Source organism: Ambystoma mexicanum, chromosome 1q, assembly GCF_040938575.1.
Source record: "Ambystoma mexicanum isolate Mex_15411 chromosome 1q, UKY_AmexF1_1, whole genome shotgun sequence".
Lineage (NCBI taxonomy): Eukaryota > Metazoa > Chordata > Amphibia > Caudata > Ambystomatidae > Ambystoma > Ambystoma mexicanum.
Window position 1 is genome coordinate 250,365,336 of NC_090922.1, and position 18,905 is coordinate 250,384,240.

At 46.4% G+C, this 18,905-nt stretch overlaps 2 protein-coding genes across 2 annotated transcripts in view; one reads left to right on the top strand and one right to left on the bottom strand.

The window, feature by feature from the left end:
• KMT5C (lysine methyltransferase 5C) overlaps positions 1 to 18,905 on the top strand; it is a 561,873-nt gene that overhangs the window by 396,616 nt on the left and 146,352 nt on the right. The window lies entirely within an intron of this gene.
• Positions 2,377 to 7,030, bottom strand: LOC138527162 (uncharacterized). Its single transcript, XM_069638269.1, has 2 exons — positions 2,774 to 7,030; positions 2,377 to 2,686 (listed from the first exon to the last, which is right to left on the bottom strand). The coding sequence occupies exon 1, from the start codon at positions 5,817 to 5,819 to the stop codon at positions 3,723 to 3,725; it is 2,097 nt and encodes a 698-aa protein (XP_069494370.1). The 5' UTR covers positions 5,820 to 7,030; the 3' UTR covers positions 2,377 to 2,686; positions 2,774 to 3,722.

Here is an 18,905-nt window from a genome sequence, read left to right on the forward strand (position 1 = left end):
GGCATCCTTCTAGAGCCCCAGAGATGAATTGAGTCTGAAAAGTCCCCTCGCCACAGTGCTGGACCTTCAAATGACAAGAATCCGACCAACGATATCCTGTATTCCTGAAAAAGGTGCCAAATCCACAGTGCTGCATCCAACCACGAAGAAAACCTTGCCTAGAGCCTTCCCTGTGATCCTTGCTACAAAAGTCCTTCCAGTGTCCTGTCTTCTTGATGAAAGAATTCAATGACTGGGTTTTTGACTGCAGATCCTGAAGTCCTCCTGCTGCAAAACCTTCTCTACTGTGGTGGCTTGGGTATTTACTTACCTTAAGTCTCTTGTGATTACTGGGTATTTTTCAGGTGTTTACTGCGATTGGAAGGTCTCTCGTCTCGCTCATCCAGGCCCATGGCTAGAATCCTCCGAGGGTGTCTTCTGTGAAGTTCCTGGTCCCTTAACTAACTCTAAAGTAAAATACTTTGAACAGACTTCCTCTGGAACTCTGAACGTTGCCTGCAACAGAGCCCTATCTCACCCTGCCTGCAGCTGGCTCCTAGACCACTAGGATCCCTCTTCTGCCTCAGAGAGAACTCATGTACTGGAATTGGGAAGGGTTAAGGGGCCTGCCTTGAAAAGTATAACAAGTGTTGAAAAGTTTACTTACTTGTGAATGAGTTAGTTGGTAACTTTAAACTCTGAGTGAGTAGTTACAAGCAGTTATTACTTACCTTAGATAAGTTCTGCCATTCTGAAAAGTATAAATAGGATTTACTTACCTTGAATAAGCTGTGTGCCTTCTTAAATAAGTGTTCTCAAAGTCTTACTTTCCTTAGAAACTGTCTCGCCACTCTAACAGAAAGTAGATAGGTTAACTTACTCAACTGTGAATTGGGTTCCCCTATTCCCAAAAGTAATGCTGTTGGTTTCACTTTATTATTCCTGTTAGGATAATTGTATTACTGTCCTCAGTTGGGTCTTGCTTCCCGTGACTTGCTGTTAGCCTGTCCAGGATAAGTCTGCCTAGGTCATAGTTATCTTTTAGGTTGCTGGTAGCTCATTACATAAGAATAGAGGTGTTACTTGCCTTGTATTAGCTGTGCGCCTTTCAAAAATAATTTACCAAGTTATTGCTTTCCTTAGTCTGTGCACTGAAAAGCAACTGTAATTCAAGATTACCAAAAAGGGTTTACTTACCTTGATTATAACTGTGTTATCCCAAAAGAAGTTATAGGTGTTTACTGTTCGTAGAATAAGTGTGTCACTATTCTGCAAAGTATATTGTCCAGTTGATATATTACTATGGGATTTCTTGCTGAGCGTCACCTTGCAATAGATAGGGTCTACTACCCTAGTGTTACTGAAAGTCATCTAAAAGTAACTATTTGTTTTGACTTCCCTAGAACTACTGTTAGGTGTTCCAAATTAGGTTATATGCTTTGGTCTGTGTACCTTCAAGCATAGTGTTATGTTTTTCTATAATGTGTTTATATGATCTGTTATAGTACTTATTTCCCCCAAGATTTATCTTGGTCTACTTGTATTTAAATAAACCATTTATTTTTTACAATAGTGTTTATTTGGACCATTTGTATTACTATGGCCCTCATTGCAAGTTTGCCAGTGCGGAAACAACGGTGCCGGTAAGCTTACCGGCATTGTTGTTTCTGGACTGGCAAACTATGAGTCTGTGGGCGAGTTGCATTCCCGGCCGCCAGGTCTGCCCTGGCGGGCGGAATGGCACCTGCCCACAGACTTTCACTGTAACACCGGACCCGTCATTGACGGTGCTGGTGTTTCAGTGATCCCCATTCCCATAGAATCCTTTTGAACTCATTGGAAATGGGGAACAACACAGTTACCGGCACCTGACTTACAGGCAGCGGGGGTTGTAATACCCCAGTGTTACCGGCAATCCAGGCGCCGGTAACTATTTACAGCTTGGTGGCAGCCTGCCGGATTTACCAGCCTGGCTACCGCCAGACTCGTAATGAGGCCCATTCTTTGTACTGCTTCTACAGCCCTCTGTCCCTCCTAAAATACACCTGGCTGCTTTGTCTACGCTACCCTGAACTCAAATGGTACAGCCTGTGAGAAACCAAAGGTTGTCTCACCCACTAGTCCTCGGGGACTTGTCATCCAGGTGGCCAGAGCCATCGCTTTTGGATCCAGTTCCTGGTGGTGGACCAGTGCAGGAGGATCACCTGGGTGAGAGGTCTTCGGGGAGTGGGGGTGAGGTATGTAAATCCAACAGATTGTCCACAAGATTGTGGAACTCTCCCGTCCCCTGCACACCCTTTATACTGTAGAAACAGTCAATATTTCTATACAATGGTAATATTCAGTTTCTTTCAGAAAAAAGAAGAAATTAATGAGAGAAGCTAATTCATGACACTATTATAATAAAACAGAATGATGGGGACCATCGGTTTTAATTGAATTTTAAATTAATTGTTATAGATATGAATTTCAATTCATTCATCATCCAGTCTTTGTAAACATAATAACATAAATGTGTTCATTTTGAGGTTACATTCAATATTATAATACAAGGGCATACAAGGTACTCATCACACTTTCTATACAATAGGCTTTTCACATGGTATATCCACAGAAAGTAATGATGAATATTTTCTCGACGCGTTTCGGGGTGTCCCCTTCTTCAGGAATTGATAGCCCTCTTCATTGCCGTTAATCTTTGTTTCGTCTATAATGTATGATACAATGATCAAATTTTAGATTCTCACTGATAACTGTCATTTAACTCTTGGGAGAAATTTTTAATAATAATCACCTGGATGTTCAATGTGGAATATCCTAACTGGATTTATTATCAATAGCAATATCAGCCCAATTATGGTTATTCAACCTGTAGATGTGATAAAAAGACAATAGGGAAAGCTCAATTAAAAACGGGATCTTAATTCATGAAGGAAAATCTAGTCATGTAATATCTAAGGAAAAATATTACCTTTCGGTATTTCTGTAAAAAGCTACTACATCCATGGAATGGGTCGCTGTGGTATGTAGAGAGTCCTCAGGTACGGAGGTAGTGCAGTAATGGGCGATTCCTCCACTCGTGTCTGTAAAAACACGTATATATACTATATTAGATACACGAAAACAATGGGGTGGGATCATTCTGTGGAGAGTATTCTGTGAAGGCCTCTAGGCTCATGATATGCAATTGGGGAGCTGTTTACAAAGGATTCTCTTACCTCCTTCCTGAGAAGATGGCCGGTGCTGTAGCTCGAACCGTTCTACACGGTTTTCGCTAAAGATGGCCACTATTTACATTATGACGTCATCACGTCGAAGCGTGACGACGTCACTATGTTTAGAACGTCAGCGTGTGACGGGAAAACAGACGTCATACGGACATATTTTAGAAAACAATGTGTAATTAACCAATAGTATATAGGTGTATATCTATACTGGTGCAGGGAGTTTGAGTCAAATGAAATAAAGGTGAAAAGAGTCGAAAGATAAATGTGAGGAGTGTCTCATGTAACTTCTGGGAAATCTATTGTTTACCACGGACAAAAGTTAATCGAATATTGGACATCCGTGTGTTTACTATTTCAAGAGAAGCATGCTCACATTCTATGGTCTGTAACTTAATACATCCTATGTCAGTAAAAAATCATCCTAAGTGAACTGAACAAATTCAAAAATGTATTTAACAGCAATTGATATTGTATCCACACTGGGTTTCTGATTGGGTCAGGGGAAACAGTATTTAGTTACAAAAATGAGGCTAAACTGTAATCTTCGTTCATCCCATTGGGAGCTAGACTGTTTAGTCTCTCTATCCAGAAGATTTCCCTCTGGTTCATACGTCTGGCATGATTGCCACCTCTTGGGGCTCTGTTCACAATTTCCAAAATCACAACCTTTAGTTGAGAAATATTATGTTTCTTTATGGAAAAATGTCTTGCTACAGGTGAGTTAACACTGTTGGTACGTATGTTACTTTTGTGTTCATTCCAGCGCTCCTTGGCTTTCCTTTGTGTCTGTCCAACATAGTAAATGCCGCATGGGCAGCTTAAACCATAAATGATTGATTTCGTGTCACAAGTGGCAAAATCCTTTAGTGGGATTTTTTGGCCATTTGATGGGTGTCTTACATAGCTTCCCTTCATTATGTTGTTACAATTGCCACAACTGAGACAGGCAAACGTACCTATTTTCCTCTTGGTGAGGGTTCTTTGATTGTCCACTCTCGGTCTTTCTGCTTTAACTAGGCTATCCCTGAAGTTCCGACCCCTCTTGTAGGCGATTATGGGTGGTTCAGGAAATAGTCTCTTTAGTTGTGGATCCAATTTGATTATACCCCAGTTCTTCTTGATCATCCTTGTTATGTGATGACTCTGTGCTGAATATCTTAAAGCGTAGAGAAATGGGATCTCCTTAGATCTATTTCTTGATATACGGAGGTCTTTCCTCTCCAATGTGAGTGTTTTTTCTTCTGCTTTCTTGATGATAGACTCTGGATAGCCTCTTTCCTTGTATCTTTGTGTCATCAATAGGTTTTCATTCCTCAGGGTGTCAGTTGTTGAGATAATTCTCTTTAGTCTAAGGAATTGACTGTAGGGCAAATTATTCTTTAAATGCGTCGGATGATGGCTCCTGAAGTGTAACGTGTTGTTAACATCGGTGGGTTTGTGATAAATATTGGTGATTATCCCATCTTCCCCAATCTCTAGTTCAACGTCCAAAAAATGTAGTTTAGGGGTTCCAATTTCCATCGTGAATTTGATTCTGTCGTGGCCTGAATTGATGTATTTTAGGAATTCCTCTAGTTCGTGATGTTGTCCTCTCCAAATGACGAAAACATCGTCAATGTATCTTTTCCAGGTGATGATTTTTTTGCTAAATTTTGTTGGTATCAAAATCCATTTCATCTCCAAATGGTACATGAATAGATTAGCATAGGCTGGGGCCATTGCTGACCCCATTGAAGTTCCTGATGCTTGTAAATAGTACTGCGTCCTGTATCTGAAATAGTTGTTAATGAGTATAATTTTGCTTAATTTCATTAGGAAGGTTTTGTTTGCTTCACATTCATTTCTTAGTAGACACCATTCGAGTGCTTCCAAACCGTCTTGATGTGGGATGCATGTATATAGACTCTGTACATCAAACGAAACCAGTAGATCATTTCTGTTAATATCTGTTAAGGTGTCTAGGTGATTGAGAAAATCTGTGGTATCTTTAAGATATGTTGTGGTTGTTTGGACTATGGGTTGTAATGCCTTGTCCACATAAACTGCTAGTGGGTTGAAGATACTATCAGTTCCCGCAACAATCGGTCTGAGGGGGGGTTTTGTCAAGTTCTTATGTATTTTTGGCAGTCCATAGAAGATTGGAGTAATAGGATGTTCATTAATCAAAAACAATTTAGTCTTGTTGGAAATCCATCCTTGGTCCTCAGCTTCCTCAAGCGTAGTTTCAATAATGCTTGATATTTCTCTGACCGGATCTTGTTCAATTTTTATGTACGTGTTCTCATCTGTTAGGAGCTCTAAAATCTTCTCCTCATAGTATGTAGTGTCCATAATAACTATGGCCCCTCCTTTGTCTGCCGGTTTTAGGGTCAGGCTTCTGTCATCCGCAAGGTTCTTGATGATTTCATTCTGCCTTCTCCTGGTATTGTAGTTCCTTGTTCTGGTGAAATTAACCCTTTTGAGATCTTTTATCATCTGTTCTTCAAACATTCTGATGGTTATGTTATTGACTTGAGGGTCGAAATGACTCTTGGGTTTCATTTCTAAGTATTGATGTGGCTCTTGTGTAGTGTTGATTCCCATTTGTGAATCAAAAAAGACTTTGAGTCTCATTTTCCGTGCCAGTCTGTGAAGATTGATTTTTTCTTCCAGCAAATTGGAATTCTGGGTTGGTATAAATGTTAAACCTAGGTTCAATGTGTCCGTTTGGTCTTTGGATAGTGGTTTTGATGAAATATTAACAACTAGTTGTTTGGTTTGTTCCGCGATCTTAGATTTCTTATTGCCTCTTCGCGTAGTCTTTTGTCTAAAAAAACCGAGGGAGTGGTTTGTGCGTTAGAGGTAGTCGCTTCTTGTGATGTATGTATAATCGGTCCACTTTCCGCGTTCTCCCTATTGATAACTTCGTCCCCACTTGTAGGTATTTCGCTACTGGATCCACTTGGTTCTTGTCCCGGTATTGGTGTTTTGTGGTTTTGTGGTCTTCTACCTGGTGCGGTTTTGTTTTGTGCGTAGTATTCTTGCCAGGAGTATACTATATCCTGAAGATAATCCAACGTATCTCTTCTGAATTTTCGGACTTTGCGTTGTTCTATGTCCTTTTTGTAGTTGTCCAATGTTCTGTTCACTTCCTCTATGATGGTTGTTAATTCCTCTTTGTTTTTAAATTTCGACAGTTGTTCTGTCAGGTCTTCGATTTCACTGTCGAGTTTGCTGACAGATTTTGCTAATTCCTCGATTGTCAATAATATAAGATCCAAAGAGCATTTATTTAAGATCTGCTCCCATTTCTTCACAAAATCTGGGTTGTCCTTGCACAGTGTGGGTCTTAAATATACCCTTAGTCCTCTTGGGATTCTTTGTGCTCGGTAGTATTGTGCTAATGTAGTAGCGTGTAGTTTTTGCGATATCTCCCTTCTGATGACCCTCTCCAATTGTGTAATAAGTTTCTCTGGACTAGTCGTTGTTGGTGTGGTTGTTTCGATTTCCTTCAAAAGCCCTAAAATTCGTGTGGCTTCCTCTTCGTTAAATGCCAAAGTTGTGGCGTGTTTTTCTGTAATTGCATTGATCTTTGAAAAAGACATCCCTTAGGGAGGCGGAGGTGATTGTTAGTATTTCTATTGGGTGCTGCTATGGCTGTTGTGTCACTCCCTAAGCATTTTTAGGGGGGCAGAGAGCAAGAATCCAATATTTGTGTTGCCTAGCGCACACCTAGGTTTAAGGTTTTTTTACAGGATTTGTTGAAAATTTACGGGGTGCCGGGGAGAATAACAACCTTGACACTGGGTTGTTTTAACCTATGTAAATCCAACAGATTGTCCACAAGATTGTGGAACTCTCCCGTCCCCTGCACACCCTTTATACTGTAGAAACAGTCAATATTTCTATACAATGGTAATATTCAGTTTCTTTCAGAAAAAAGAAGAAATTAATGAGAGAAGCTAATTCATGACACTATTATAATAAAACAGAATGATGGGGACCATCGGTTTTAATTGAATTTTAAATTAATTGTTATAGATATGAATTTCAATTCATTCATCATCCAGTCTTTGTAAACATAATAACATAAATGTGTTCATTTTGAGGTTACATTCAATATTATAATACAAGGGCATACAAGGTACTCATCACACTTTCTATACAATAGGCTTTTCACATGGTATATCCACAGAAAGTAATGATGAATATTTTCTCGACGCGTTTCGGGGTGTCCCCTTCTTCAGGAATTGATAGCCCTCTTCATTGCCGTTAATCTTTGTTTCGTCTATAATGTATGATACAATGATCAAATTTTAGATTCTCACTGATAACTGTCATTTAACTCTTGGGAGAAATTTTTAATAATAATCACCTGGATGTTCAATGTGGAATATCCTAACTGGATTTATTATCAATAGCAATATCAGCCCAATTATGGTTATTCAACCTGTAGATGTGATAAAAAGACAATAGGGAAAGCTCAATTAAAAACGGGATCTTAATTCATGAAGGAAAATCTAGTCATGTAATATCTAAGGAAAAATATTACCTTTCGGTATTTCTGTAAAAAGCTACTACATCCATGGAATGGGTCGCTGTGGTATGTAGAGAGTCCTCAGGTACGGAGGTAGTGCAGTAATGGGCGATTCCTCCACTCGTGTCTGTAAAAACACGTATATATACTATATTAGATACACGAAAACAATGGGGTGGGATCATTCTGTGGAGAGTATTCTGTGAAGGCCTCTAGGCTCATGATATGCAATTGGGGAGCTGTTTACAAAGGATTCTCTTACCTCCTTCCTGAGAAGATGGCCGGTGCTGTAGCTCGAACCGTTCTACACGGTTTTCGCTAAAGATGGCCACTATTTACATTATGACGTCATCACGTCGAAGCGTGACGACGTCACTATGTTTAGAACGTCAGCGTGTGACGGGAAAACAGACGTCATACGGACATATTTTAGAAAACAATGTGTAATTAACCAATAGTATATAGGTGTATATCTATACTGGTGCAGGGAGTTTGAGTCAAATGAAATAAAGGTGAAAAGAGTCGAAAGATAAATGTGAGGAGTGTCTCATGTAACTTCTGGGAAATCTATTGTTTACCACGGACAAAAGTTAATCGAATATTGGACATCCGTGTGTTTACTATTTCAAGAGAAGCATGCTCACATTCTATGGTCTGTAACTTAATACATCCTATGTCAGTAAAAAATCATCCTAAGTGAACTGAACAAATTCAAAAATGTATTTAACAGCAATTGATATTGTATCCACACTGGGTTTCTGATTGGGTCAGGGGAAACAGTATTTAGTTACAAAAATGAGGCTAAACTGTAATCTTCGTTCATCCCATTGGGAGCTAGACTGTTTAGTCTCTCTATCCAGAAGATTTCCCTCTGGTTCATACGTCTGGCATGATTGCCACCTCTTGGGGCTCTGTTCACAATTTCCAAAATCACAACCTTTAGTTGAGAAATATTATGTTTCTTTATGGAAAAATGTCTTGCTACAGGTGAGTTAACACTGTTGGTACGTATGTTACTTTTGTGTTCATTCCAGCGCTCCTTGGCTTTCCTTTGTGTCTGTCCAACATAGTAAATGCCGCATGGGCAGCTTAAACCATAAATGATTGATTTCGTGTCACAAGTGGCAAAATCCTTTAGTGGGATTTTTTGGCCATTTGATGGGTGTCTTACATAGCTTCCCTTCATTATGTTGTTACAATTGCCACAACTGAGACAGGCAAACGTACCTATTTTCCTCTTGGTGAGGGTTCTTTGATTGTCCACTCTCGGTCTTTCTGCTTTAACTAGGCTATCCCTGAAGTTCCGACCCCTCTTGTAGGCGATTATGGGTGGTTCAGGAAATAGTCTCTTTAGTTGTGGATCCAATTTGATTATACCCCAGTTCTTCTTGATCATCCTTGTTATGTGATGACTCTGTGCTGAATATCTTAAAGCGTAGAGAAATGGGATCTCCTTAGATCTATTTCTTGATATACGGAGGTCTTTCCTCTCCAATGTGAGTGTTTTTTCTTCTGCTTTCTTGATGATAGACTCTGGATAGCCTCTTTCCTTGTATCTTTGTGTCATCAATAGGTTTTCATTCCTCAGGGTGTCAGTTGTTGAGATAATTCTCTTTAGTCTAAGGAATTGACTGTAGGGCAAATTATTCTTTAAATGCGTCGGATGATGGCTCCTGAAGTGTAACGTGTTGTTAACATCGGTGGGTTTGTGATAAATATTGGTGATTATCCCATCTTCCCCAATCTCTAGTTCAACGTCCAAAAAATGTAGTTTAGGGGTTCCAATTTCCATCGTGAATTTGATTCTGTCGTGGCCTGAATTGATGTATTTTAGGAATTCCTCTAGTTCGTGATGTTGTCCTCTCCAAATGACGAAAACATCGTCAATGTATCTTTTCCAGGTGATGATTTTTTTGCTAAATTTTGTTGGTATCAAAATCCATTTCATCTCCAAATGGTACATGAATAGATTAGCATAGGCTGGGGCCATTGCTGACCCCATTGAAGTTCCTGATGCTTGTAAATAGTACTGCGTCCTGTATCTGAAATAGTTGTTAATGAGTATAATTTTGCTTAATTTCATTAGGAAGGTTTTGTTTGGGGGTGAGGTAGCCAATGGTGACATGAGGTATTCCCCCCGCCCCCTTTTTCATTCACCTAACCCATCCTATTTTTCAGGATTCTCAGAGGTTACACTAAGCCCCCGCACCCCCTCACCCCTCCATTTACACAAACTCTAGGCTGAGGAAGAGCGTGACTGAGAGTAACAAAACTATCTTTCACACATTCTACTGGACATGTGCCACTAATCGTGTCAGGGAAAGTCAGGCACTTAACTCTACGTGCATACACCTGATAACAAGTAGCTCTCCTCACACAGGTAAATGGCAGAACCTAGAGACACTCTGAGCAAAGAGGAACACAAGTACAAGCAGGACTTCCAGGGTGATGAGAAACCTGCTGGAACAGCGTGACGGACCAAGGGACGAGAACATCGGGTCGAAAACCCTAAGAGTGCCCTACTGTAGGTCATTGCCTCCAACAGGTTGTGAGAGACACCTGGAGAAGGCCAGATCCCACATCAGAATGCTGCTTTGCGTTTCAAGGACGCCAGCGACCCTCCCGGCTGAACGGCAGAGAAGCCTGTGGTACTAACCTTGACTCGTGAATTGGAAATCATAAAAACCAAGAAACAAACGCACACAGCCGGTGAGTTGGTAAGCGACCCAAGAGACCGGTCTATGTTACAGAAAGTTTAAAATTGCAACATTATTGACTTAATCGGGGGTGTGGCTTGGTGCCATGATGGTTGGTCTGGCTCTCTAAGAGCTCCCGACCGTGTCCACGCGGTGGACACCAATATGCCCAGGTGAAACAAACTCTTCAGCAAACCCGCTCGATTCCTCTGGATCCCGAAGGGCTCCAGAATGCAGAGGCCAACTCTTAGCCCACGGGACCACTGGAAAACCCGAGAAATCAGCTGGCCTTGGCTTGCGCCGTGAAGCCTCCCCGCACCAAAGATGGCGAGCGCAATGCCAACAGAGAATCCCCTATGCCCACTCCGCAGCGAGCGGGCCACTGCAGCCACTCGGACCAATCCTCCAGCCAACTGAGCACCCCTGAGGCCCCGCTCCAAGTCCGACTCCCGCAACAGCATGCACAGCTCCGGAAACTCAGCTGCTGTGAGACCCTCCGCGCCCGAGGTCCGCTGGCCTCACTCCAAAACCGGCGCGCAATGTAAGGTGCTCCGGCTGGCAGAAAAGAAGGGGAGGAGGCACGGTGGAGGAGGCACCTTCCCCAAGACCGTTAGCTGAGACCTGCGACCTGCTGGGGATTCGCCTGGAGCCCCCACCACGGACTTAGAGGAGCTGACAGGACCGCTGGGACAGCTGCTGCGCTCAGTGGGAGGCCCGCCCACACCATCCTCACAGGGAGCACGCCACCACACCAGCCTGCCGCTCTACTTTAGTGGCCGAGAGGCTGTGGGCGCCCCGGGCGCCTGCCAAAAAGGCTTGCTCAGGCGAGTGGGTCAACTCGGGCCCCACGCTTCGTGCCTTGGCTCTACACACAGCCCTGGAGCAACAGCTGAAGGTAGGACCCCTCCCTGCCGCATACACTGGTGAAACCCTCCGGGGGCCTGGACCCCACACGGCATACCCCTCAGTCCCTCGGGACACTCTCAGAGCACTGAAAGCCCATGGATTCCGCCACCAACAGACCGCATCCCTCTGGGAGCCCTGCTCCTCACGCCGGCTCCCCCAGTGCACGTTAACCGGCTAATAACCATCAGTCCAGAGCTACAACCAGTGGGCTCCGGTCGTAGGCTGGGGGGTGGTGAGCACCAGACACAGAGAGCCCCCCTCAGCAGCTCAACAAGTGGCTTTGGCTAGACCCTGTTCTTCTCTCTTACCCCCTCCTACCCCCACCAACCACACCAGCACCAGGAGGCCCCTCTCGAACTAGCGGTACCTGAGCCTGGAACCCCATCGCCTAGAAGCCCACGAAACCTGCAACCCTCTGGGATCCCCGCTCCTCCCTCCCGGCTCCCCCAGTGCATGTCAACCAGCTGATAACCACCAGAGCTACAACCAGTGGGCTCCGGTCGTAGACTGTGGGGTGGCGAGCACCGGACACAGAGAGCCTTCCTCAGCAGCTCAGCACACAGCTTTGCCCCCCCCCCATCTGAGCCCCACCCCCGGAGGACTGCAGGCCCTACTCTTCCCCGCCCACCCACGGCCACTCCAGCATCAGGAGGCCTCTCAAACTAGCAGAACCTTCGTCTGCCGGACCGATTCAGCACCCTCCCTCTGCAATCTGAGCCTGAGGCGCACACAGCACCCTGAGCCCTAGCCCTAGACCCCGGGTGCCGGTAAATCAGTTGCAAGCACAGCCCAAGCTGACAGAAGCCGGGAGAAAGGGTTCTCATCTTGTGACCAGCTTATGGGGCCCCTACCCTATCGCCAAGCATCCTGTAACCTAGAATGTCCAGGAACCCCAAACCCCCGTAACAAGCAGACATCACCCCCCTATTTGCGTCTACCATGACGGAGAAACCCAAACGGGGACAGCGTACCGTAGAACCCAAGTCGGGGGCCCAGGTGGAAATCTGCACTAGCCAAGCAGCACAGGGGGTCACAAAAGAGGACCTCCAAGACCTCCTCACAGCAATCACCAAAGAATACCAAAAAGGGACGGAGGAACTGAAAAGCAAGATCTCCACCTTAGACAAGCGGGTGGGGGAAATCTAATTTACAACGGAAGAAATAAAAAGCACCCTATTTGAACAGAACTTTGAAATCGGCAAGGGGGCGGACAGAATTGCGGCCCTGGAGGCCAGGTGCGACCCCTCAAGCTCAAACAGGAGGATGCCGAGAACAGATCCAGGCGCAACATCCACCAGAGGGGTATCCCCCCCACAATAGCTGACGCAGAGCTGGGGGCCTACGTTAACGAACTTCTGCGCTTCATCCTAACCCTCCCTGATGGTGCCCCCCTGGAACTTGACAGAGTGCACAGAACCAGGGCCAGACAAAGCAACACCTCCCCTCTAGACGTCCTGGTGAGGGTGCACTTATTCGAAGATCAAAGAAGAGATCATGCGTAAGTCTAGAAGCTCCCCCCATATACTCTTTGGGGACGCGGTAATCTCCGCGAGAGGAAGGTCTTATACCGCTGGGGATTTCCCCACCTCCCTATCCTTCGCATGGGAAGGCAAAACCCGACACATCCTCACACCCAGAGAAGCAGCAAGCTTCATGAACCTAGAGGAGGAGCCAAATGAGGTCAACGGGCCCACTCATATCCCAGAGGGCCGCCCGCGGGAGCCCCTAAAGTCCTGGACCTGTGTCGAGGGGTGACGCAGACCGCGTGGTCCTCCCGCCAAAAGCAAGAAGAATAACGACTGAGCGGGAGGGCAACCCCGCCAGACCATGCAATTAGCCACCCCTTGACCTCCGGCAACCCCGGCTTCCATACCATGCAGAGGCCGCACAAAGGATCCAAGTTAACTTCAAGCAGTGCGGACAAGCCCCCCCCCTCCCCCCCCCTTGGGGGCTCACCCAGTACAGGCCGCTCAACTCCTCGGAATCCCGGCGTCTCAGGGTGCCCCTAAGCCATCCTCTGATTCCTGGCAACCCCTGGGACGTCCTGATCGGTAACCCTCATCAGTTTCACCAGCTACACAAGAGGCGCTGTTGCCTCTCTTTGACTCGGCACGTTGGAGTCGTCGCCTGCCCCATTGGCTGAAGGCTGGTCCGGAAGCTCTTTCAGTTGGGGAGGATCTGGGGGAGGGGGGGATTGCGCTGAAGAAGGACAAACTGAACAGGGGGGGGGAGTAACGCACGGGGTGGGGACAGCACACCAATCCATAGAGGCCACAGATGGGGACCCTGGATAAGATCCTTAACGTGACGGCTTGGAACGTCTGGGGCCTGAACGCCCCCCGGAAGCGGAAACCTGTGGAACAAAGACTAGCCTGGCTCGACATAGACATGGTCTTCCTCCAAGAAACGCACCGCATAGAGTCAGACGAAAAATGCATAAACTTCGGAAGTTACCCGAGACGCTTCTTTGCCTCGGCAAAGCAAAAGAAAAGTGGGGTCGCCATCCTTGTCAGCAGCAACTTGTCCCTGACTCAGGTCACTACAACAAAGGATCCAGAGGGCAGATACCTGATCGAGCTGCCGATTATTCAAATTTTTATCTACAGCCCCAACAAGGACCAAGGCCGTTTCCTCTGCAAGCTCCTACCTGTCATAGCTGCCTTTGCCAGAGGCCAGCTGCTAATTGGGGGGGACTTCAACCTGCCACCGGACCTGAACCTGGACAAAACTCTCCCACAGTCTAAGGAGGACTTCATTAATGCCCTAGCCATGGCCGAATTCCTGAGGGAAACAGAAACCATAGATATCTGGAGATTTCTTAACCAAGGAGCGAGAGACTACACACATCTTTCACATGTCCACAAAGGATATTCGAGAATTGACTTGATGCTAACCTCTAGCCAGCTGGCACCCTGCGTGGAAGGTATCCACATAGGACACATCACCATCTCGGACAACGCGCCGATGACCCTGAACCTAAGAACTCGGGGGCTACCGAAGCCCCACCAAAGGCCTTGGAAACTCTAAGATCAATCCTCTTGGACATAGCCATTAACACCTAGCTGGTGGAAGCGCTCACAAACTACTTCAGGGAGAATGCCACCCAGACGTTGCCTGGGCAACCATCTGGGACGCAATGAAGCCAGTGGTCCGAGGCGTAGTCATGACCGCCACAGAAGACTCCACCGGCTAAACCAGCTGCACCAAACCAACCTGGAGAAGATGGTGGTAGAGTTGGAAACCAAAGCGCCCAGCCAAAGCTACTGGCCGAAACCTCAAAAGAGCGATGGCAGAGCTGGAGATGCAGCAGGCAGACCGGCGGCCAGAGCCCTGGCATACACCAAACAATTTTACTATCTCAACAGCAACAAGGCAAACCGCCTCCTAGCGCACAAGCTGAAGAAAGTACAAACGAGGAACTATGTCCAGTGCCTGGCTGACCACACTGGAACCCTGCGCCATTCAGAGGCAGAGAAACTCGACCTTATGACGCAGCACCATGAAAACATCATGTCCGGGCCCCCAACGGCCACCCCAGCCCGGGCCGGATTCCTGACCGCCACCCAGAGGCCCCCAACAGACCCAGCGCTTGAAGCTCTGGAACAGCCAATAACGACAGAGGAAGTATCCGACACGGTCCGCGCCCTGAAAAACACTACCCCTGGGCCAGACTGGTTCTCAGCACAATTCTATAAGAGGTTTGCACACATTTTAGCAGCGCAGCTGGCCAATCTGTTCAGCTCATTTCTAACGACAGGGGCTACCACACCATCAATGGAAGAGTCGTCCACGATCCTCATCCTGAAGCCAGGCAAGGATGCATTGCGCGTCATACAGACCCATCACGCTGCTGAACAATGACGTCAAACTCTTTGCCAACAGACTGGCCCCCATCCTCCCAGACATCATCCACCCGAATCAAACGGGGTTCATCCCGGGCCGTAACACGAAGAGCAATATCAGAACAATCGACATCTTTGAGTCAGCGAACAGAATGGGCACCCTCCTGGTGGTTCTCTTGCTGGACGCATACAAGGTATTCAATATGCTGGACTGGGGCTACATAGAAGAAACATTATGCCACTATGGGTTCAGCCCGAATTTCAGGAAATGGGCTCTTGCCAATTACCAGCACCCAACCACCCACCTGTGACTGAACGGAGCCTGCTCAAGGAAAATCAACATCTCTAGGGGCACCAGGCAAGGGTGCCCCTTCTCGCCGCTCATCTTCGCTCTCTCTATGGAACCACTGGCCAGCAGAATCTGGCGCAACCCGGCAATTCAGTGCTTGGAACTCAAGGGGGAATCCTACAAGACGGCCCTCTGTGCAGACAATATACTGCTTACGCTCACACAAGCAGAGGGGTCCATGCAGGCCCTATTGCAAGAGCTGGAGAAATTCAGAGAAGCTGCGGGGTTCACGATAAACATCGCAAAGTCCACAGCCATGGGAGTCAACGTGTTGGAGAGCCTCAAGGAGCGCCTGCAAGCTGCATTTTCCGACCCTGTGGGCTAAAACACAGATAAGCTACCTGGGGGGTGCAGATCCCAACCAAGTCCGAGTACATCTACAAAGCAAACTCCCCTTCTCCCCCCTCCCCCACTGATCAGAGAACTCAGAGATGACATGGGACACTGGCGCAAGCAGGAAATCTCCTGCTTCGGCCGCATCATGGCGCTGCTACTGCCTGGCACTCCCCACAAACTTCCCAAGAAAGCCCTGCAAAAACTGCAAAGAAACATTCTGAAATATGTCTGGGAGGCTAAAAAACTGTGAATCCCGAGAAACATCATGCTCTGCTGGCCAATCATGGGTGGCCTGGGGGGGGGTCCCAGACGTGGCCAGGTACTGCCTGGCGGCCCAGCTCTCGCATGCCTTCGCATGGAAAAGAACCACCAACTGGGCCAGATGGCTGGAGCTGGAGGAAGATTGGAGAACGACCCTGATTGAAGCGCTATCACACATAAAAGAATGCAACATGCCCCGGAGCACAGGCCCACTGCCGGCAACGTGGAACACTGTGTCAAACTGGAAGAAAGCGGCACGCTTCTGGAAATGCAGGAGCCCGACTGGCCCACTGACCCCAATCTGGAACAACCCGGACTTCTCCCCGGGGCTGGCCCTGAACAACTTCGACAGATGGCGGACTGAGGACCATGGCGGACTTCTTTGAGAGCGGGAACCCGCTAAACTTCGAGGCATGTAAGACCAAATTCCTGATCCCCGAGAATGAAAGATTACGTTACGGCAGAGACCTAACCGCCTTAGAGCATACACTCACATTGACACCCCCCACCTTCCCAAGGGAAAATATCGACCTTATACAAACTGCTTGACAGATCGGACCCGTCCAAAAAAGAAACTTATATGCTCAAATGGGAAAAAGACATTAGCAGAACCATTGAGCCGGAGGAAAGGAATCTGATCTGGTCCCGCGCCCACCAGAGCTCTCGATGCACGACAAATAGGTGTGTTACAGATGGTACTGTACCCCAGAGGCCATGAACAAATTCAATCCGGCTATACCCCCACAATGCTGGCAGGGTTGCCCTGATCCAGGCACGCTGTTTCACCTGCTTTGGTCCTGCCCGAAGTCCATACTGTTCTGGAAGGCGGTCCTAGAACAAATCAAGCAGATAGCAGGCCTCACAATTCCCTGGGACCCAGGAATCCTCCTCCTGGGAGTCACGGGTGAGGGCCAATTTCCGCTTACAGGCCGCATAGCGGAGTTATGCCACCAGCTCTTGACAGCCGCAAAGATCTCCCTGGCCAGGCTCTGGAAGAATCCTGAGGGTCCACCTATACAAATGTGGTGGTCGAAATGTTGGGAGATGGTGGCGGCTGAAAAAATCACAGCCATAAGATTCGGCCATACCTCCAAATTCGAACAGATCTGGTCCCCCTTCCTAGACTGCACAGGGAAATATACAGGCCTGACGAGACAACCACCCAGCCTCAACTGGATGGGTCCACAGACATAGAAGCACGCATGCCAAGGAGGGCAGAACAGGCTGCAGTCTCGCCACCAGCAAGCAGCCATGGGCCTTGCCCGGCCTCCTCCCGCGCCCTTGGAGGACTGCATTTCGTCGGATACCTGCACAAGTGGAACGCTCCGCCCCTCAACACGTCAATCTAAGACAATCAGCCCCCACCATGCTATTGACACTGCTCCCATCTCTCCCCCACCCCCCCCCAAATACTCGCCCACCGTTGGGTTTTTCATGGTTCCTTTGTTTCCTGTTTGGTCTCTCTCTTTTTTATTTGTTTTACCTATATGCATGCCTGCTGTAAAAGGCTAACTTAAAGATGTATTGTCAAGCTTGCATCCACAAAAACATATTTGAAAAAAAGACATTATATCACAGGTGAAGGCTGCACGTGTGTGGATGAGTCGCGACGAAAGGCAGAACTGTAAATGAACTTTGAAGTAAAGATAGCTGAGGAATCAGCGATACTGAGTAACAAAGTGGTCTGCTGAAAGGAAGTAGCCCACTCGAAAGTCTCCATGAAAGGTGTATTGTTTGTGACGATAAAGCGAATGAACTGCAAAAGCAAAGTAAGCAAAATAGACTCCTAGAGAAGGGGCGAGTGAAAGTTCAACCTGGAACTTTTACTCGAAGTGGTCCTGCACAGCTCTGTAAAGAAAACCACGCACATTCAAAAGTTTTCGAAAGCGGTCTGACCTTGACTTGAGGGAAACCGGAAGTGTTATATGCTTGGGGAAGGGAGCCCCCTTGCAATTTTTTTAAGAACTTTATTCTGAAAAGATCTGAGCCCAGCTGAGGGGGAACCTGTGTGAACTTTTTGTTGAAACATTATTTGGAAGTAGAAAGAGAGACTGTAACGTGGAAGGCCAGATGGGCCTCGATCCACGTGTTGGAACTGTTAATTGTGTCATAAACCAGAGCCAGTGTGTCATCCTGCCTCCAGGGACCGCCTTACTCCGTTAGGTCTAACGTGGGGAGGAGAGCTGATTTAACTACATTCTTTTGAACACTGATTTTTCATTTGCATTCATTTCTCCTTTATGCACTTTGTGTACAAGAGATGGGGCACGCATTAGGTTTTGTTAGCATAGAACGTTTTGATTGTTTTTGTTTATCGTTTGATGGTCAGGACTACTCCCATCCTAGTTATAGGGTAAAGTAGGAGTTTTTCCAACCCCAGAATTTTAAATGAAGGTTTTACAAATTGTACCTATTGTGTCCGTGTCATACTTATGATACCATGCCTCCCCTACACACCTTATGCTAAGAGTGGAGTCTTGTACTGCCTCAGTTGAATGGTTTTACTAAGCAACTGAGAAAGATGGATCAGTCCTTTTGTATCACTGGAAGCCGGGAGAGAAGTGGACCCTGTCTCAAAGTCTACTATCGCCAGATGGATTGTAAGGTGTATTCAACAGTGTTGCACAGTGCTCCAGATAATATTTGGAAGTGGGAGTATTTTACTCCCTATATTTTAAAGTTGGGAGTAAAGGGAATTTTTTAGGGAGTTAAAATGTAAGCCCGGTTCCCAATTAGAGTATTTTATAAGCGGGTAAAAATGTTTTAACTCAAAAAACAGAAATGTTTTTGTAA